Source organism: Phoxinus phoxinus (assembly GCF_949152265.1).
Source record: "Phoxinus phoxinus genome assembly, chromosome: 3".
NCBI lineage: Eukaryota > Metazoa > Chordata > Actinopteri > Cypriniformes > Leuciscidae > Phoxinus > Phoxinus phoxinus.
The window spans coordinates 17175398-17197702 of record NC_136878.1 but is presented as its reverse complement, the minus strand read 5'-3'; the positions used below and the strand labels follow the sequence as shown (position 1 = coordinate 17197702).

At 37.2% G+C, this 22305-nt stretch overlaps 1 protein-coding gene across 1 annotated transcript; it reads left to right on the top strand.

The window, feature by feature from the left end:
- Nucleotides 1-918: 918 nt before the first annotated feature.
- Nucleotides 919-21901, top strand: npdc1b (neural proliferation, differentiation and control, 1b). The gene is made up of 9 exons (XM_079606335.1): nucleotides 919-1308; nucleotides 13179-13325; nucleotides 16653-16745; nucleotides 17591-17800; nucleotides 17900-17966; nucleotides 18707-18791; nucleotides 18891-18967; nucleotides 19681-19780; nucleotides 20349-21901. The coding sequence occupies exons 1-9, from the start codon at nucleotides 1224-1226 to the stop codon at nucleotides 20424-20426; spliced, it is 942 nt and encodes a 313-aa protein (XP_079462461.1). The 5' UTR covers nucleotides 919-1223; the 3' UTR covers nucleotides 20427-21901.
- Nucleotides 21902-22305: the final 404 nt, after the last annotated feature.

Here is a 22305-nt window from a genome sequence, read left to right as displayed (position 1 = left end):
TGTTGTTGTTTGCTGAAAGTGAATAGTATTGAATATATATCAACATTTATAGAAGTATAAATAAAACGTTCGAAAATGTGGCATGATGAATATCTGTCACGCCACCAGGCGGCAGTGCAAGCCATTGTTTTGTTACTTGAGCGCGTATGGATTTTTTGTCACCACAACACAAGGACTCGAATCTTTTGAATTTGTCCACTAAAAAGATTCATTCTCAGGTTCACTGCTTGTACACGAATGCTATTTATATGTGCAGTAGTCAGTATTTGAAGACAGGAAAATAATAAACTTCAAAGGGAGAACGAGTGAACGAAAAAATTCACGAGAACTAATTCACTTAAAAGAAATGAAATAACGATTCGTTCACGAAAGAAATGTTTACAGCCAAATGTGTTTTTTTATTCATCAATTAATCTTGAAAAAAAGTATCACAAGATCCCCCCAAAAAAAACATTAAAGCAGCAACTGTTTCCAACATTGATACTGAGTAGCATATTATTTCTGAAGGATCATGCGACACTGAAGATTGATGGCAGATGGAAATTGAGCATTTCATCACAGAAATAATTTAAATGGTGAAGTATATTAAAATAGAAAACCATTATTTTTCATTGTAATACTATTTCACAATATAGCTTTTTTTCTGTATTTTTGATCAAATAAATAGCTTAATGAGCATATACTTTCAAAAACATTAAAAATTGTTTCAAACTTTCCAAAAAATAATATAGCCTGTAATTTAGACGTTGAAAATTATCTGCTTGACATACCTGAGAATGCTACATTTGAACATTTCGCCTTAATTATTTAACACAAATGAACGTCAACTCTCAATGTTATGCTCCCACGTGTTATTATCCCCAACATGCGCCTGTTAAAATGACAATTCTTTATTTTTGATGAAACCGAAAAATATTCAGACGTGATGACGACATTGTTCTGCGTAGGCTGAGCGCTCAAGCTCGTGTATTTCCCCCGCTCGCTCAGAGAGAGACGAGACAGATCTCATCATCATTTCACCGTCACGCAGCGCACGGGCACCAGCATCAGCATCAGCAGTGGTGGACGCGCAGCACTGGATGATCCCGCGCACCGTAAATACATCTTGCCAACTACATATTTGAGTGTCGTTGCACAGAAATTACAGGCACAGGTTTCCCAAAACGGTGGGACGGGGGAATGATAAACCCCGGATCCCCCGGGCCGTTGTACTGTTCGTAAGGATGCGACCACTGATCAGACCGTGGGCCTCGCTACTCACCGAGGCTTTCCTCATCACAACAGTCGCCGTCAGCGCTGCAATGGCAGGTAAGACACGTTGCATTCGTGCCATGACGTGCGTCATGATGCCAGACCGGTGTCTACTGTTAACGGTCTGGGTCATATAGCTCAAAACAGCCACATATAACGTTATAGAGAGGATGTATGTTGTACATATTGCTTCCTCTGTCTGTACACATGTGCAGTGCAAGTGTTTGTTAAAGTCACAATTAGACTATGCAAGAATGTGTTCGTTCACATTGGTGACTAAAGGACCCTTTTAAATTGGTTCATGCTTAGATTCTGTTTGAATCTGTCTTTGATTTGAATGAAATATTCTGCTGTTTGAAAAAAAATAGTCAAAACTCAATAATTATGAGATGTAATAAATGTTAATGATGCAGGAAGAAAGAACAATCTGCTCTCTGACGCATGTGGGAGAGATCTGTCATCCACATTTGTGTCCATTTTGGGAAATGGGTGCACTCATGTTAGTTTTGATGTCATGCCTATAGGCTATATGACAGTCGTTCCTCTCCAGTTGGAGACGTGTCTCTTTGTGTCCCACTCACTTAAGATTTTGCGTTAATGTCCCGAAAGCGTCATACTGCTCACCCCAGGGGCTCTTCTGTAACACTTCGTTGTTGTGTAATGGAAACGGGCAATCAGCAGTTAGGACTGAGAACTCCAGACACCTCTTCTGCCACTCAGGCCTGGGCTATAAATAAGAACAATAAGAATGTAGAACATGACGGTCACTAGAGTCCCCCCAAACCTAAAGTTAGTCACTTTCAACTCAAGGAAAAACTGAACAACAAAAGTATTTTCTTCACCCTACTATTGGAAATTCATAACTTGTACATATTTAATTATTATGTATTTTTATTTATTTTTTGCAGCAGAATACACAAAAGTACCATTGTATTACATGTTGTTTTGAATACGATGGTATTCTTTGCGGAGAATTGGAGTACCATGGTATAAAATAATCATCCAGTAGTAACATACTATTAGGAATATATAAATGTAATATATTGTTTTTCATCTGATAATAGTTTTGTTTTCTTATTTGTTTCAGTTGATATTGAATATATATATCAGCTGACATTGGACGTTTAATTGTGCATGCTCATTTCCCCTTAAATGTATTGTCCAAACTAATAGTTTGATAACAATGTTATATGTCTCTAATCTCAAAATGAATCATTTTTTAATTCTGTACATTACAATGTTGTGATGCCGAAATTCACTTGTAGCATATAAAATGATTGCTTTTAGTTTTTAGTGATTTGTTTTTAAATTGCCCAGGCTATTTCTTTTTCGAACATTATCTTTCATGCAGTGTTTAATATAGCCGTCTGTGAATGTAAACGGTCTGCAAAGTTGTAAAGTCGAAAGTGCACGATAAATGAAGTTATTGTCTCCCAAAAGAAAGAATCGACTCTGAACCACCTAAACGAGTCGTCAGGAATTCTAGTCTTACTTCCGTGACCTGCATGCGTAACGTGGTAAAACATTTGCATAATGCCCACCTATGGTCTTCATTGGCTGTCAACGAACAACGTCTGCTTTGACCCGCTCTCACACACTGTAGTTTGTTCGTGTTGGTTTACATCATGTCGAGAAGATGCTGTGTTCTAGGCTGTGACAGCAAATATGTATTTTCACTTCTAAAGGATGAGGATGTGAATAATAAGTGGTTAGAATAAATTTTTACAACGATACCACAACACTATAATCCCAACCTTTTGTTTTGTTCCCGTCATTTTACAGACGACTGCTTTGTAAATCTCGGCGAGTTCAAAGCAGGATTCGCAAAACGCTTGTCCATGAAAAATGTGTCAGTACCCAGAATCACAGCCTGTAAGGATGATTAATAATTGATTTCTATATTTAAAATACGTAGTTTTGTGTGTTATGTTGTGTAAACCGAGTGCAGCTAGCTAGGTCTTCAGCTAACTCACAGTATTACTCTCTTACTCAAATAGTTCTGCTAATCAGCGGTGGGCCACAGTATTATCTACAATTTTGTCAAATAATGCAGATTGTCTGTCTTATTACTTGGAGTAATGATAAACGATTGTGCTTGGCTTTTTACCCGGTAGACCAATCACAACAGACTAGCCCATCTGACCAATCAGAACACAGTAGGAGGGGTTAGAGAGGGTGAATCTTCGAATTTCTTCGAACAAATCATTTGAGAATCTTTGAGGACTAATGTGATATTAATGCATATTATGAGAAAATTAAAGTGTTTTTTTTTTTTTTTTTTTTTTACCTAGGATGCGTGTAAACCTGTAATAGGAAACACTATATTTTTTGTGCTGCAGTATGTAGGCTTAGTCAACACATCACCAGCAAACAATCTGTCAAAAAAAGATGAAAGAAGAGAGCTGAGAGCTTAAGCTGCATAAAGTGATTTTGACCATTGTGGTGGATGATATTTAACCAGAAGCAAAGCCATTTTATGAAGGCTTTTGGAGGTTGAGCAGGGCTTTGCTCACACTGTATAGGAGCTGTGAAGTCGATAATCGACCATCTAAGGAGAATGAAGACAATTTAAGTAACCTAACCTTCAAAAATGAGCACTGCAAATGGTTCTTCTTTCAGAGAACTTGTATAGAGGCTCTTATCCAACCACAGAGATATAACATACCGGTAGATCATTTGAATGCAGAGGGAAAAGGTGTAGATGTTGCTATTGCAAGAGATAGGGATGGAAAAAAATCCAAAAGCTTGATATATATATATATATATATATATATATATATATATATATATATTGTATTATTAATATGCTAAATAATTTGCATATTATTTGCATAAGGGTTCATTTTGTTCTAGGGTTCATTTTACCTGCATTATGTGTCTATCATACACAATTTACAGTGTATGAATGCATTTTAGAATTGACACGTGACTCAAGGCCTTGATTTAAGCCATTTAAGAAATTAAATTCATCTTCATGATGCTTTTTGCTGATGTTGCCTCCTCTGCAAAATACTCTGATTTAATGCCTGCAGAGAGCAGTCACGTCAGACCTAAGCTGCCGTGAAAGAGGGTGAGATGTTTTAAGCAGCGCGTCGGGTTGACCGTAATCCTCGTGTGCTTGCGTGTGAGACTTCAGATTGTTCTGTCATTTTAATCTCACTTTAAAGCAGATGCCTAAAACCTCAAATTTACTCCACAAAACTGTGAGAGTGAAGAGATCTGCCATCAAGTTCAGTGTCTTTCTCTCATGCTCTATAATCTTTGTGTATATTTTAACAACAGGAGAGATGTCTGGTATAATTCAGTAGTTCTGTCACTCTCCATTGTTTCAGTTTGACTGCATTCTTTTGATGTAATAAAGGGGCACAATAGAGAGATGTGTTATTGAAACACAAAGGTTACAGCTGCCACTCGAGTTCCTCATAGAAATCATCCATCATGAATATTCTCAAGCTGTCTCTCGTCTTACGCTGCCTTCTTACACTCTCAGATGTTATTATTCTCTTTTTTCTCTGTTCTCTTCTCTCTGGCGCTCCTACATTTCTTTGCGCTCTGCTTTCTGTATTATTTGTGTTTTCTCTCTTTTAACTTTCAGAGGCCCAATGCAGCAAAATTACCATTTGCTAAATTGCTGCACGTTTGTATTTGAAAAATACCTATTCTTCGCTAAATATGGGTTAACAGCAGCTCACACTCTGAAACGTATCACTGCAGCATCGCTTGGCAGGAAAATATTTACAATTGGTATCTCCCAGCATGCCACACGTCACAAACACGGTCACTGACTATTGACACAATTCAATAAAATTGTTATAATTTAAAATTGTATTAAACATCTTTCTATCTGTGCTTAAGTCAGATGTTCTCAGTGACATGACGCCACCCGACAGGCCGACCGGCACCCTTAGAAATGATCTGATACAGTGCAGTGCATGTGTGAAATCTGTCTGGCTCCTTTTTGAAGGATCAATACAGTGTCTGTAGAGAGGCTGAAGTGCTGCACATGTGTCGTATAAGGTCATGCTCACCTGAGAATACACTGTCTCCTGGTGTGAGCCATGGTGGCTAGCAGTCTCTCTGCAGTCCATATTTCCTTGTGAACATATTCTATATTAAGCTTAGTCAAGGACAGAGAGAGATAGTTGTTCATAAATTCACTTTTTTCTTTAATCTCATATTGGTGCTCTCTTATTGAGTTAAGGCGAGACACTACAGGTGAATAGGGTACAATTTAAAAATAATAGATATCACCATGACACTTCCTCAGTTGATTACTTACACAAGTTCATAAAAAAAATTTATTAATAGTTTTTGAAATTTGTATGTTTAATTATGCAAATTAGGTATTATCTCATTAAATATGCAAACTTTTGCATATATTTTCGGTAGATAGATCTGAACATATGATAAAGCCAGGTGCAAAATTCTTTTTTCATTTTGTTTACACACAAGATGAAAAAAGATGTTCAGAGGGATTTCAGGATATATGCTTTCATTACCTAGGAAATCAAAATATACTGTCCATAGCCTTAAAAAATCGATTTTCGCCATATTTTTGGGATTAAAATGTCCCATAAATCAGGCCAGGAATGATTTATTCACAAATCCCTCTGAACATATCTTCAGAATACTGCTAAGTGTATAACTGGAAAATTTGGTGTACATAGGTGCTACATAGGCTGAGATGTTTCTACTGGAGGATGACAAAAAACCCATTTTGAGAAAAAGGCATTTAAAGATTTGTAATGTAAAAAATCATACTTTTTTAGTAGAAACAACTATTTACTGACACAATATCTTATCAAATAATTAGCAACAACAATACAAACCACCTAAATCACATCAAAACTTATAAACACAGCATTTATGGCCTTTAACTGAACAGAAAAACAGTCAAAAACACACATCTAAGTGTCAGAGCGCATCACGTGATACATCTGAACCAATCACGTTGTCAGAAATTGACATCAGCCAATGAGATTTCGCTTTTAGGGTTAAATGCCCATTTTACTTTCACGATTGGTTGCTGATTAAAAGGAAATGACCATATAGAGCATCACAGTCCCGCCCACAGCCCGAGAGAGCTCTGGTGCCGGAAGTAAATTTCCCATTCATTTCTCCCATTGACTTTTGGAAAAATCTGTATCTAAAGAGTTTTAGAGCATGTCTGAGGATAACCAGCTACGGCTGAACTCATAAGCATACAACATATCATTTCGAGTGAAAAAACGAAGAGAAAATCCAAAAAAAGGCAAAGGTACAAGACTGTGTACATATTTTCATTTCCGAGCGAAGGAACTACTCGTCCCATAAACCACCGCGCCTCACTGAAGTCGACTGAAGCCAACCGCGAAAGAGCCTTTTGAGTGAATTTTATATAGTGAATGTGTAGTTAATAGCAGTTATTTCAATAGTAATCGTGTAAATAAAAATACTAGTGTTTTATATAGGTATTGTGTATTGAATTTTATATTTATCATCGTGTATTTTATATTGTGTGCGTGTGTGAAAGCGGTTAACGATAACGTTAGCAACATGGTGCAGTGCTTTGTACCTGACTGCAAATCACCGCTCAGTCGTCAACACATGTGTGTTCAGTCAGTGTGTAGTTTGTGTTTATTTCAAAGCCCTTTATGACACAGGACACTCTGCTGACAGGACAGGTTGAGGTCCATGCTCATTTTCATGAAGTTATAGTTCATTCTTAATTGTAATAACATTTAATGTATTTTCTTAATATCCACAACGAGTGTAAATTAAAAAGTGATGGTCAGCAAACCAGAAAGTGCACAACGCCACCGGTCTGATGCATGGTCTGCTCTTTGACCATCATATTAAATTTATTAACTTGCCATGAATTATTATACAAATGTTCAGTAAATGCATGAAGAGGTAACGTTATGCCTAGGTTAAATATTGTTTTGACAGCGGCATCATAAAATGCTTGATATGACTCATGAGGGATAACGTTAATGTAAAGCGAGGCGGTTGTTATAGCGAATACAACTCCCGAAAGGCTAACGTTAATTAACGTTATGAGCCCAACGCGAAGCGGAGGGGTCTTGAATCAGCCTATATTCGCTATAACAACCAACTCGCTATACATTATCCCGCTTATTACATGGCTACCTACCAAATAAATCAATAATTTGACACAAAATATTAATTAAAAAAGGAATGTATTGATTTAAAAACTATTTATATGGCTTCCGCTAAAGAAAACAGTCCGTTCCGTCTCTTCTGTTAGAATCCTGCTTCCATGGCAACGCTCTGTTTTTTCCACGGACCTTCGCGGGGTTTACACGATTTCCACCAATCAGATGCATCACTGTGGGATTGTGGGATTGTTTAGGATTGTGGGTAATGAAGTACTTATCCAAGACATCGCGAATAAAAGGCATTTATCTCAAAACAAGGTTAGTGCCCCATGAACTTTTGGCGTTTATATGAGCATATACAATCGCTTAGTACAGCCGTTGCTGGTTTTAAGTCTACCATGTATGGTTACGTTTTTATGGCTTATACCCCAAATGTCTATGGAGAAATTGTATTGAATTTTTACTTCCGGCACCGGCTGTGGGCGGGACTGCTGATGCTCTATTTGGACCCGACAGCATTGTACAGAAGAGAGAGAGCTTTTCAGACATGTGCGTGATTAAAGGAAGAACACAGAGATCGCGGAGCAGCGCGTTGATTTAGAACGCCAACTTTTGTTGAATTTCGGAGAAATCTATAGACGCAAATAGACAAAGTGTAGTGAAATAAAGACCTAAATGTGTATTTTGGACTTTTTTCACCACAAGTCTGAAAGAAGACATGTTATTGAAGACAAATAGCCTAAAATGTCAAAATTGACCAGTGAAAAAAAAACGATGTTTTTGCCTGCCGTGTCTCGCCTTAATAATACATGCAATGATGCAAATGTCATGTTTTACTGAACATTATTGATTAATTGGGTAATTTAATTTCCCTTCTAAATGACACTATGGATTTCATCTCATTGCTAATTTAGAGACAAGACTGGCCACCTAAATTCTGCCTTGAACAAGACAAATGTATTCATACATGAGCACCAATCGAGTCAGGAAGCAGATGGTGATGTAATAATGTGAGGGTGGCTAAAAAAGGAAGATTTCATTTTCATTTATTATGTTATTCACAGTTCAGTGCGACAGCAGCTGATGAAAGAATACTATTTTTGTACGAACAATCTGAGGGAGCAGGCTCAACCAATGACATGAAAAGTGTTTGAAATGTATATCTGAATCAGTACTTATTTTTGAAATTCTGTTTTAATGCTCATCAAGATTCAACGTCAACTTTTCATATAATAAGGAATTTAAACAAGTTTATTTTAGAAATATAATTATTTTTTTATTCAGCAAGGATGCATTAAATCGATTAAAAGTGTCAGTAAAGACATAGTGTTACAAACGATTTCTGTTTCAAGTAAATTATGTTCTTTTGAACCTTCTATTCAAAGAATCCTGAACAACAACAACATTTGTGGTTTCCACAAAAATATTAAGCAGCACAACAGTTCAAGAAGAAATGTTACTTGAGAACCAATCAAATCAGCATGTTAGAATCCTTTCTGAAGGATCATGTGAACCTGAGGAAAGAAAATTCAGCTTTGCCATCACAGAAATAAAGTACCTTTAAAAAAACGTTTTAAATAGAAAACAGTTATTTTAATTGTTTATTTTTGATCAAATAAATGCTGCCTTGATGAACATAAAACATTAAAACATCTTACCATCCACAACCTTTGGAATTGTAATGTGTAACATCCCATCCTTTCTTCACTTTTCTGTACAGTACTTTATCCATTCCTTCAGAATGTGATTTAAATTCTTTTAAGAGGTTGCAGGGAAAAGGAATTAACATTAGCATAAAACATCAAGTGGAAACAGGGAAAATACATAAATGATGAGAAGTGACAGGATTAGATTTGCCCAGTGCTCTTATGAGTCATCTTTAAATTGGACTGTTTATTTACTCGCTGTCATTTTATTTTTAACATTTCAAAAATAAGTTGTTGTTTTTTTGGGACATTTCACGATGAGAGAATTCAAGGCGCTCAACACCTCAAAAAAAAAAAAAAACGAGAAACTCTACCCTGCAGCTTTATTCTTCTGTACCCTCCTCAGTCAGCCTGTCGTGTCACATAAAACACAACGTTCTTGAGAGTGACAGCATGCAGTCCACTGTACTTCAACATAGTTTATCATGTTTTTCAAACGCATTGAGAAGCAAGTGTACAGGGAGTTTTGAAAGACTTGGCTAGTCTGGCGTGAACAAAAACATTCCTTTTTCTGTTCACTGTTCACTGAATGTTGTTGCTAGGCGAATGACAATCACAGAATGTCAGCTGAAGTTCACTGGAAAAATAGCGGCAATATAAAAGAGATGTACGTAGATGTGTTGCAACTGTATGAAGCATTCGTGGATTTGTCGGACCACCCTAAATACATGCATAAGGTATCTTTAAAACACCACAGGCCAAGTAGTATGACATATGTGACCCTGGACTACAAAACCAGTCACATGGGTACATTTTTTGTTTTAATTTTACTTTACAGATCAGATATGACCCACGAGCGTGTAAGCAGATAAAAAAAGTATTCATATGTGGAAATAAATCTGATTTGGATGCGTGCATTTGCGTCTGCCATGTAAGCGGACTGTCAATGCGAGACGTATGTCATTGAAAAAGCGACTGTGGACACGATAACCGCGATAACATGACTTTTCAATGGTGCAATGGAGGACAAAGTCTCAACCCTGTGTAGAGTCATGCTGAAGTTTTATGTCTTTTGAGCCGTTGGTGCTAAGATACAGCGAAAATATACAGTACATGTGGTGTTAAAATCTATATGCCACAAACAGCTCTGCCTCATATTGTCCTTCTGTCAGAGATATTTTGAGGTCTGTTTCAGTCTTTCCTGGATGAGTTTCATCTTTAATCTGCGCAGAAAAACCAGCATGACTGGGTCACCTTGAGGCATGTCTGAACCATGGCCAGACGCCGACACTTTCCACCCTCAGCGGATCCACTTTGGCCTTTGTTGGCAGTTGGCAGGAGCAGGATGGAGTGAGAGATGATAGTGGTGCTCCATAGCAGTGAGTAGAGAGAGTGTGTGTGTGTGTGTGTGTGTGTGTGTGTGTGTGTGTGTGTGTGTGTGTGTGTGTGTGTGTGTGTGTGTGTGTGTGTGTGTGTGTGTGTGTGTGTGTGTGTGTGTGTGTGTGTGTGTGTGTGTGTGTGTGTGTGTGTGTGTGTGTGTGTGTGTGTGTGTGTGTGTGCTTGGAAAAAGGTATTAGATTTGCTTGCACAGGTTACTGTGGATCTATTCGCTTCGCTTCTAATCACAGTCTTACAAAACTGCAACAGAACTTCTTATCTGGACTTAGTATCTCTACATATTTTAAATATTGTCTAGTCAGTTGGTTGTTTGAAAGACTAATTAGCTCATCTGTATTATGAAGGCCCTGTATAAGTCTGGTTTAAAGGATGTGCTATTCGGTTTTGTTCATAAACAGCTGGATGGAGGTCAACATAATGAAAAGGTTTTTTCCATGTTTATTTTTGAGGCGCAACTTGCACCGCTCAAGACTGTCAAAACAGTGAGTTTGTATAGTGTCCTTCAGTCACATGGTTTGATTAAGATGGTCATATGCAGATGCATGTTTGATAGTAATCTCCATCTCATGCGAAGTGATTTCTTATCATGTTAAATTGATATCTAGGGATTTTTAGACACATGGATTGTTGTGTTCAAGAGTGATAAAGAGCAGTAAAATGTGTTTGTGCAACAGTATAAATGTGTCTGTACATGTGTGATTGAGAGACTGTCGAATAAAAAACCTGATGCTCCTCTGTTAATGAGATTAAGATCTGAAAAACAACAGAGAGAAGCTCGGCTTTATACCCTCATGTCCATCTCTGCGTCACCTCAAGCACAGTGACAATGAGGGATTCTGGTAAAAACCATCACTGCTGATGCATTATAGGTTTAATGAGTCACTTCTTCTCATGTATGCACTTAATGTGCAGTTCCAGTAAAAGTAAATTGCAGGCAATGACTGTTGTTTTGAGCATTTGTAATCAATAGCGTTTAATAATGTGAGACAGATTTGTAGATGTGTCTGAAAACGATGTGGTCAGTAATGCTTTTATTATAAATAATGACTATTAATGAGACAGTCAGTGTATACATCTAGGCATGATTCACAGTTCTTTAATATTGAACGGTGTGCACTCTTTTGAGCTTCATTGTTTCTTTTTTTAATAATACTATTTGTATAACATCTTCTCAATTGTTGTGGTCAGTTTTCTTGAATCTCTCCCCTGACTCGCTCTGGTTCAGAAGAGTTCGTCTCCGCCCCCTTTTCAGCCACTGCATTGGCAGTGACTCACACCTGATGATGTCACACTTACTCTGTTGCCATAGCAGTTGTTATGGAAACAGCAGCCAAGGTTTCAGTGGCAAAGGCTTTCAGAATTAGAACTCAATAAAGAAATAAGCCGCTTGAGGCTGTGCATTACAATGATTTTTCACATATATAAAGTTTTCTAATTGGCACAACACACAATGCAATGCATGCAATGTTAAAATCACTGTAACACATGACTGTAAATTGCTTTTATTGCGTTCATAAAATGGTAAGAAGAACAGGAATAGTTAGGATAGCAAAATAACTGAAGTGTCCATCTTCATCTTCATCTGACAATGGCAAAAATGCTAAAGCTGATTAAAAAAGGTGTTCCATTTTTTGGAATGGCGGTGCACTGAAATAAAAAAAATATATAATTATAATCGGTTCCTAAAAACATATTTTTCAAATATTGTTTGGCGACCGATAGCCTCTTGGGCAGAGCGCAGACATATAGCTTTGTTGCACTTCGGGCGACCTAGTTTGAGTCCCGGCTCTTGGACCTTAACATTGAACATGTTTGGGTTTGGGTTTGAACGCAGCTCAAGCATTCAGAATTCAGTGTCAGAACTACAGTAAATGTGGATGAGAAACTTTAAATAAAAGATTTGCCGTTAATATTTGATGAAGGATGAATATAATAATAATGATTATTTATTATTCATATCTCCCTGCTGAATACCAACAAAAGAATGAACAGCTGAGCTGTGTGTACCTTTACAAGCTCCACCAACATTGTTTGTTAGAATGATACAACACTTGTGGTGTTATAATGAACATTTGTTCAGTATATGGATCCCTGCTGACAAACAGTGGGAGACACACGACACGACTACTTTGTTGTTCTCTGACATAATTTGGTATGTGGGTGTTGGATCTCCTCTGCACTTTAACCTGGTGCCCCAGTTCTGCCCTCAGCTGCAGTGCCCACATAGCACTGCTGTTTTATTCCTAAACTCTCCTTCATAACAGTAACAAGACACAATACACTAGCTCAAAGAAAGCTATGCTAACATGAGCAGGCTGATTACTGTTAGTTGTTTATCCAATTATTCTGTGTGACGAAGAGCCTGATATGTTCTTGTTGTGTCAGTGGAAGCCAAACAATGTTGTGTCTAATATTTGAGGATCACATAAGCTGCAGCTGGATTGCTTTGGGGCATCTCAAAAATAGACATACTAACTGAGAGAGTCAAGAGAATTTTGTTAATCCACTGGCATCTTTATTATATAATTTAAAAAATAGATATATTTTTTAAATGATTATTTTTGCAGTCATAGATTCCTGCTGCCTCTTACAAAAGTTGTATAAATAAATGTCTCAATAGACTTTATATTTAAGCAGTCCGCTCACTGTGGTCAGTGGAAAAATATTGGTCATTCATGTTAGGCAATTATCACAAAATATCACATAAAACAACAACAAGGTCATCAGAAACTCGACGGAAAGCTGTGTGGGTCATTCATGGGTCTTTGTCTTTTCTGTCTTATAGTTGTGGGACATTGTCCTCGGAGTCTGGACTGTGCCCGGGAGCGACGGCACTTCTGCCAGCCTGGCTCTTCACACTGCGGCCCATGCCTAGACCCATTCGTGGAGAACAAACGAGGGAAGTGTGTGGTCAGGAGAAGAAATCACTCCGGTGAGTACTGTCTCTTTCAAGGAAAGTCCGTTCACTTGGCAGCCGTATTTTCAACAGCTCCGGGAAGCATGCAAGACCAACTTTTATGGATAGGGAAATCTGAAAAACTGCTTGCCAAAATCACATTTAGATAACATTACAAATCAGCAACCAAATCTGACATGAACTGTCCCGTGAATGTAGTTTTGTATGCTCAAAGTGTTAAAAATGCGTATACTTCAGGTTGGCCCATGTGCATGTGCATTCCCAAGCACAATGTTTAAGCACACTGACTGTTTCTATGCAAACCAGAGCTTCTAATGCAGTGACTTTACCAATTTGCGATTGGCTTTTTTCTTTAGAAGGTGAGACTAATGCCGTCATATTGGTATTTATACAGTCTTTCGTAATTGTACACAGTATTACTGCACAGGGTTTACAGTTTGTGTTGGAAAATATCTTTGACTGAAAAAAGATAGTGCTGAACTGATATGTAGTGTTTCAAAATGTAAGGAAGCATTTTTAGGCTTCCCCATCGATAGCTTTTGACATATGCATTGAACTGCAGTGGAAGACCTCTCACTCCTTGCAACCTTCCAGTCTGGCTTCCCTCTCCCCCTCTTCCACCCACACATTGCTGCAGAATGCAACAGGAAGGAGGGGGGCTAATGAAATAATTCAGCCGGTCTCTTTCTACACTGCAGTGGTAAGAATTGACAAATGCCTGTGTAAACCCCCTTAGGCTAGCTTTAACCATACCAACAAGCAGCCTTTAGATGTAAATTTCCTCAAGTGTTTCATTTTCGTTTTCAGCTTCCAGTTTGTAGCCAAAAAAAAGTTAATTTTGACTACAGCCTTGAGGATTATCGATCAGTAATTTTCCAGAGTTGCCGTGGGAGGGCAGTGCTGTTGACACCTAATCGATAGCACTCAACAGGCAGGAGCATGAACAGCACCCTTTCCTTCTCCCTCTTTTAACTCCCTCTTTCTTTTTTAAAGTTTATTCAGAAGACCTTAGAGGCATCACATATTTTTCACAGACCTATTGTGTTGCTCTTTGGCTTATGCCAAATCCTTTGGGTCTCCTTTTCTAACCGTGTTTTATGAACAGACGTTTTGATTATTTCAAAACCTGTGTGTGCAATGCTTTCACATCAATTGATGATTGATCTATAAGTTTGCATCTTAACTCTTTCCCTGCCATTGACAGGTTAACTTGTAATTTATGAGAAAACGCTTCCCAGCAGCCAATGACGCGTTTTTACGGCTTTCCATGTTATCACTGTTATATGGTGTAGGCGGCGCTATTACGCATCTCCTGAACGAGTACAATATCTCCAGATCAAAACACGGGCAAAAAAGCAGCAGAAACGAGCGATCTCATATACATATAGCAGATGCATATGAAAATAAAAATAAACAGCGTATATATCAAAATGGCCTTATGTTACTCAAAAGAAATGTCGACCCAGGATGTGCTATAGGACTGTGCAAGCTTTGGGGGTGTTTATGGACTCGATCTACTCCATCTATGTTTTGATCATGGTACTGAATCAGATCCAGACACAGTTTTTGACAAAAACGGGATTTTCTAAAATCTCAATGTTGCCTTTTTTAAAATAAAATTAAAAATGTAGTGTTGATTTAAAAGGCTCATTTATCTTCTAAACAGAAAAAGAAAACAAACAACAACACAGTGATACAGAACACAGAAATATTTAACAGCCTTTAAATCTCCTTTGTAAATTCTTTACAAGGCATAACTAGTCCTCACTTTAGATGAGCTCACAAAAATAGTTAACTGACCACTACTAAATGCTTTGTAACTACCTGAATTAACCCTGAATTACAGTAGAATTACATGTTAATAAAGCATTTGTTAACACACTAAGTAACTATTACTATATGTCTGAATAATAAGATGTATGAATGTACATTTAAATAGTTTATTAATCATTTACTTACACTTTCTTAGTGATCATATGAACCACTGACAACTCCAAAATAACTGGTTTGTAAATGCAATACTTAATTTAGAAATTATAAATTGATCATTAATAAAGTATGAAAATACAATTATTAAACACATTATAGAGTGTATAGCAAGTGGCTGATTTCAGTTTTATTAGTGTAGTTTTTTTATTTTTATTTGTGTGTTTAATTATGTGCTTGTTAAATTAAATTATGCGAGTATTCACTTTTGGAGCTTTCTATTTGAAATGCAGATTATCTAGTCTGTATAGGACTATTAATGAAATCTCAAGGTCACTAGACAAAAATGTATCCCTTAAATGTGTAGTCCACGTCAAACTAAAGCTGTTTTCCATGTTATTTGGAGTAGAAAATATATAATCTGACACTATTAAGTACATTTATCTCGCTCTGGTAAAAATAGAACTTTCATGGTTGGCTTAAGCATCTTTTTCTCTCTCACACACTCAATCTGTAATTTCTCTTATCCTGCTTATGAAGTTTTTGCTCTTGGCACTTTCACAGTGGTTGCTGTGGTGACGGATTTCATTCATGAATCTGTGGAGTCCCCTCCCCCTATCTCTCCCTGCCCCTGCCTGTACGCCCTACTGCCCACATACGCATAACAGCACCACACAACAAACCAACTGACCAAATCCACCTACACACACTGCAGTATACACACACACTCGCACACATGCACACGCAGCTAACACAGTATTACACAAGCTCATAAACACTTAAGCACACACATTTTTGGTGCGTGTCACGATTAATCATTTTTAAATGCACATAAATATGTGTGCTATGAGTACAGCATACACATTCCACCCAATGGAATACAAACTATGCCAAGATGTCATATTCCTTGGTGCATTATTATTAAACTTACCTTATCAGAAGTTGCCACTTTAGATAGTTCTGTAACTGACCTGTTACTGTTTTCTAACTCAGAGCAACAGCTTTAACTCTAACATAACTCGAAAGTAGGCTATATGGACACTGACCTGTATACATATGAAAAAGCACAACTGTTTTCAACATTGATAGCAGTAAATCAGCATATTATAATGATTTCTGAAGAATCATGTGACACTGAAGCCTGGAGAAATGATGCTGAAAACTGAGTTTTGCATTCACAGAAATATACATATATATTTTAAATTGTAATAATATTTTAAAATATTACTGTTTTTTCACTGTTGATCAAATAAATGCAGCTTTGGAGAGCATAAGAGACTTCTTCCAAAAACATTAGAAAATTACAGACCCAAACTTTTGAATGCTATAAGTACTCCATTATTCTTTTTCTTCATCCTCCCTCTCTCTCCCTTTGTAACTCTCATGTTTCTCTTTCACTCTTTCTTGCCCAAGCAGCCAAGGTCAACCGTCTCCCAGAGCTGGATGAAGAGATAGACATTCTGTCCTCCATCATCACCAGACACAGAGAATCAGAGATGAAGCACTTAGGTAAGACATGTGGATCCCACTATTCAAGGGGGATCGGTGGGATAGTTCACCCCAAAAGGAAAATTCTGTATGACTTACTTTCTTCTGTGAAATATAAAAGGACAAAGTACATGGGACAGTGAACATGACTGTCAGGTCCATATTACTTGTGCATTATATTCCAGATGTTCTGAATCCTTACAAAAGCTTTCTGCGAGGAACAAATTTCAGTCTTTTTATTCAAACTGACACTGCAGTTTACGTCACACACACAAGGTCTGCCATGACTCATCTAAAGGAAATATTTGGTCAAGATTATCAGTGAATAATGACTTCATTTGATTTTTGCTCTATTCCTCACAAAAACTATAATATGGCTTCAAAAGACAATATTTATATACATGTCTACATGTATGGTCTTTATTTTTCTCTATTTTGGAGCTTGACAGCTGCGGTCACTTTTGTATGGGAAAAAAGGTACATAAAATGTCACCTTTTGTGTCTCACAGAAAAATAATATCATGTCATTTACAACAAAATTACGGTGAGAAAATAAAATGTATTTTTGTGTAAACTGTCCCTTTAAAAGAGTGCTGCCATAATTTGGCAACCACTTACGGTATCTAAATTTTAGGTCTGTCTTATGGACGGTTGTTTCCGCCAAACAATAAAAAATAAATAAGTATTTTTTTTATATATCTTTATATAAATGATATCTCAAAAAGTCAGAATCGCAAGCGAAAATTTCGTGAATAGTAATTATTACCTTTTTTTTATTCTGTTGCGGAAACAAGGCTTCCATACTTTCTTGAACATTGTTAATTCAGTAATTCAGTTTCTTGTTGTATTTTCCTTGTGTTCTTCAGCCCCCTCTCCAGCTGCTCCTAAAGTCCCTGAAGATTCGTGGCCGAGCAGTCATCACAGAGCAGAAGCATCTTCTACCGCTGCTACATCAGCACAGCCTCTGACAAGTGTCCTGACCACTGCCTCCTCTCCCAGCAGCCCAGCCTCACACACTCCTGTGCACAGCGCCCCCTTTATCATCCCGTACCCCTCTGAGGACCACTCCTTCATCAGTGAGTGTTGATGTTTATAAAGATAGAAGAGTTTGTGGACCTTCCTTTTCCTTCTATACCTTTTTCATGACACACTGCTTTTTGTTTTTTCTCCTTTAGTATTTTTGGGTGTGTTTCTCATGGTGGGCTCAGTGGCTATGGTCTTGACTGGAGTGTGTTGGGTCAGGTGAGATTTTGCATGATTTACATGCCAGTCTGACTTAAAAAACGTAATGAACTTAAAAAACATGTAAGGGAAAGATTGTACAACTCTTATGTACATTTTAGTACATTAGCCTATACAGTATCATTCAAACGTTTTTTTCTTCTTTTGTTTTTAAAGAAATGTATGCTTTTATTCAGCAAGGATGCAATAAATTGATCAGAAATGACAGTAAAGACATTTGTAATGTTAATAAAGTTTTCTATTCCTAATAAATGCTCACGGTTTCCACAATGTATCACGTATCCACAAAATAAGCAGCTTGACTATTTTCAACTGATAATAATAAGAAATGTTTCTTGAGCACTAAATCAGCATATTAAAATAATTTCTTAATTAAGGATCCCGTGACATTGATGACAGCTTTGCCATCACTAGAATAAATTGCATTTTAAAAAATATATTAAAATAGAAAAGTTACATTTAAGTGTGTGAATCTCAAACAGTTTACAGTATTTTAAATAAAATAATTGCAGCCTTGGTGAATAAAATACACTTCTTTTAATAACACAAAATGACCCCAAGCTTTTGAATGGTTGAGTTTATGAACTCAAAGAACAACTAAAAAAAAACAAAAAACAGAAGGACTAAAAGCTATAAAATCCCAACTTAGATATTATGAGGTATTTAAAGACCTTTCAAAACCTTGTTGGATGAACAAGTAGAGTTGAATGATACTGACGCTGTGTCATTTCTCTTCTCAGGATGCAGAGAGGCAATCGTCTGGCCCAGAAGGTCGATTATCCTGCTTTTGGGTTGATAGGTCCACATTCTTATGATAGTGGCATGGTGAGTAGAGCATATGTACACATACAAAAACAAAGTGACATCCAGGCATGTGTCTTATTGTTTTGATGTTCACACACTCTTCTATTATTCTAATATTAGACTGGAGATAAAACACTTGCCCAGAGTGCCCAGATGTACCACTTTCAGCTTCAGAAGCAGCAAATGATGTCACTCAAGTGAGTAGTCAGCAAATAGCGTTAATACATTTCTGTCTCTCATTAACTGCCTATCATGGATGCAACATTTCCCACCAATTCTCAGCCTGACTGTTTTAGAGAATGATAATAAAGTTAAGAAATGTTACTTAAGCACCAAATACAACATATAAGAATGATTTCTGAATGATCATGTGACACTGAAGACTGGAGTAATGCCTGCTGAACATTTATCCTTGCCATCACAAGAATAAATTAACATTTAAAATATATTTAAAATAGAAATTGTTATTTTAAAATAGTATCACAATGTTCACAATGTTGGTGTTTTAACTGTATTTGTGAACCAACAATTGCAGCCTTGATGAGCAAAAATATTTAGAAATCTTAACGTTCCTAAACTTTTGAATGGTAGGACAGTATATATGTTCTTCATCTACTCCATCTAAATTTGAAAGCAGAAAACAACACTTCTTATACCACAATCATTTAACACATGTAGGCTTATAAACCATTGTAATATTATAAATCACACATGTCCAACTTTCTTTTAAAGAAGTAAAATGGAAAAGATCATTTACTAAATAATAAAGAAACAACATGTATGAGCACCAATAAAATATATATTTTAAAAATAGGTACGACTGAATAGGTAAAATAAAATAAATGTCATTATTTACAATATTATTCACAACTTAGTGGCATGACTTCTGTGTCTTGTTATCCTCGTGCAGACAACGGAGTGATTCCAAGATTCCAGAGTCGGGAGCCACTTCGGATGAGGAAAATGAAGATGGAGACTTCACTGTGTATGAGTGCCCTGGACTTGCCCCAGTAAGAGAGCAATACTTTATTATTCTTAATGTGTGACAGATTGCATCTATAGCCGCTTTTCAACCTTCAGGCCGAACGGTTCTAAGAACAGTAAGGAACGGTTCCATTTGTATTTCTACCGTGCTGGTAGAATGCGTATAGTGACGTCGCAGCTCAGGATTGGTCACTTGTTTGTTGCCTGGCTACCAGTTTATCTGTAGCTGAATGAATGATAAAACTAAAAGAAATATCTTATCATCTTCCATAACAGTCGCTATTGACATCTCATATTGTCTGTAAACACACAAATTGCACTTGACGCAAAATTACATTCCAAAGATCGGCCGTTATCCATACCGACTGGGCCGGATCGGCACGGAATGGAACGGTTAAGCAGAGTACGATTTGGCCTGACGGTATAAAAGCGGCTTATGTTTGTTGTCTTTGCATATGAGAGAGATCTTCACTAACGCTATCATAAATCATGCCTCCTGCAGGTGTAATAGATGGTATTATATATATGTCACCCACAGTCAGTATGAGGTCTCCCATAGTGACGTGGTGTTTGAAAGTTTCTTTTTCTTTCCAGACCGGGGAAATGGAAGTGAAGAATCCACTGTTCGATGACTCCACCTTTCATCTTCACCTGCAGAAGAGTTACAACTAATCGCGAGAACTCAGAGGACGCATCGCGTCACGCACAAACACGCATGAATTCACAATTGTGTGCTCTCCATTCAGGCAAGGTCACAAAGGTCATTTGCTCTTGCATCGTGATTCGTATGGACATTTGAGGGCAGTTTTTATTTGTTTTGTGCTGTCAAATACAAGATGGCAGCCTCTATCCGTGAGCGAGCTGAAACAGAATGCATTGAAACACTGTCAGAAATGATTTGCTTTGTTAAATTGATTCACACGTACACAAGCATCCTTTCTAAAGACCAGCCCCTTCGGACCAGGACACTGCGCTCTAGTACCTGTCAGTGTAATGGCAGATGTCTAAAACATTGCATGGGATTTCTGACTAAGAGTTGCACCCATCCTATATAATCATGCACAGTTCGTGTCTCTTTCCTTAAGTCTTCTAGACCTGTTTGATAGTAATGTCCGCTATAAATACTGGGACTGGGCGTCCTCTGTGCTCTCAAAAAGCTTGAACGTGTTCTTGATACCAGCTCAAGACTCATTTAATATCAGGTCATTGCTGAGTTCTGTTATGACGTCTTCTGTAGTATATTGTGAATACTGTGCAATGGAAAGGAATCTTGTTTATAGAATTACTTGTTTGAACATATCTTGCCTGCAAACACTAGTCATATTTAGAATGGACGTGGAAGATGAAGCCCCTTGAGGAGCAACGTAAATTATACAATTAGCATATTTTATGTTTTCTTCTACCAAATTTGTCTGTGACTGTATTTTTTAAAATACCAATGGTGATTTTACTATTTTTTTATAATTGTGCTCACAAGATTAACCCTAAATGATATTATGTAGCCTCTGTGTAATCAGAATGGTCCTACTATGCATGATTTGAAGCTGTATAATAATGAAGAAAGTCGGTGTGCATTTCTGGTTCATTTACTGAACATAAACACATATGAAATTGGATTTTTTAAATCAAACCCAGCAGAAAAAAAGACCTGATTTGCAGCGTAACACACTGTATATAGCTGCTATTGTGTACAGGCCAGGATTCTCGGATCTAAATCACTAACGGTGACGTGATATAGTTTGATTCTAGAGCGTGTCGCTCGCTGTTGTTTCTCAGGAAACCTGCCATCAGTAGCAAGTTTCTGTACAGAATTTTCTGTAATTTCTGCAGGGGATCCCTTCAGGTTCCTCTATATCTTGTACCTTTGAATCTTCTAGTCAAAAACTGCGGCAGTGTCGTCAGTCTATCAATGTTGCATTGAAGCAAAGAGAAGCCACTTCAAATTAGAAATGCTTCAGGTCTAGTGCCTGCTCTAACAACTGTCTGTTCTATTAGACAGTCATTGTGGGGATGCTAACTTTGACATGACCTACAATTCTAAACTAAAAAAAAACATTGGTCCACTGGAACTTTTTCAGCTACTGAGATGCCTGACATGCATGTAAAGATGGAATATATAAAGAGGAAATAAATATTTATATCAGCTCAAATAGTATCCCGTCTTCACTGATATCAAACCTACCAGCTGTATTTTGTACATGTAAAAACATTTACAGATAAACAACATAAGACACCTGAAACAAAAATGAGTTTCTTTTATGTGCCTTTTTCAAAGTGCATTTCAGTATAATACATTTCAACCTGTATACATAAGTCTTTATTAAATGATTTACAGTATTTACATATTTTGACTTTATCTAGACAGTATCTAGTACCCAACCTAAGCAGTGATCTGTGTGTATTTCAACATTAAGTGGATCAATATCCCATGCATCTTCATTGCTCATTTTGTTGACATGGACTCTGCAGGCTATGCTAACAGAAACTTTTAAGCAATAGCTGTACAATTAAAATACTCGGTCACCATTTGTACAAACTCCATAAGGTCAGA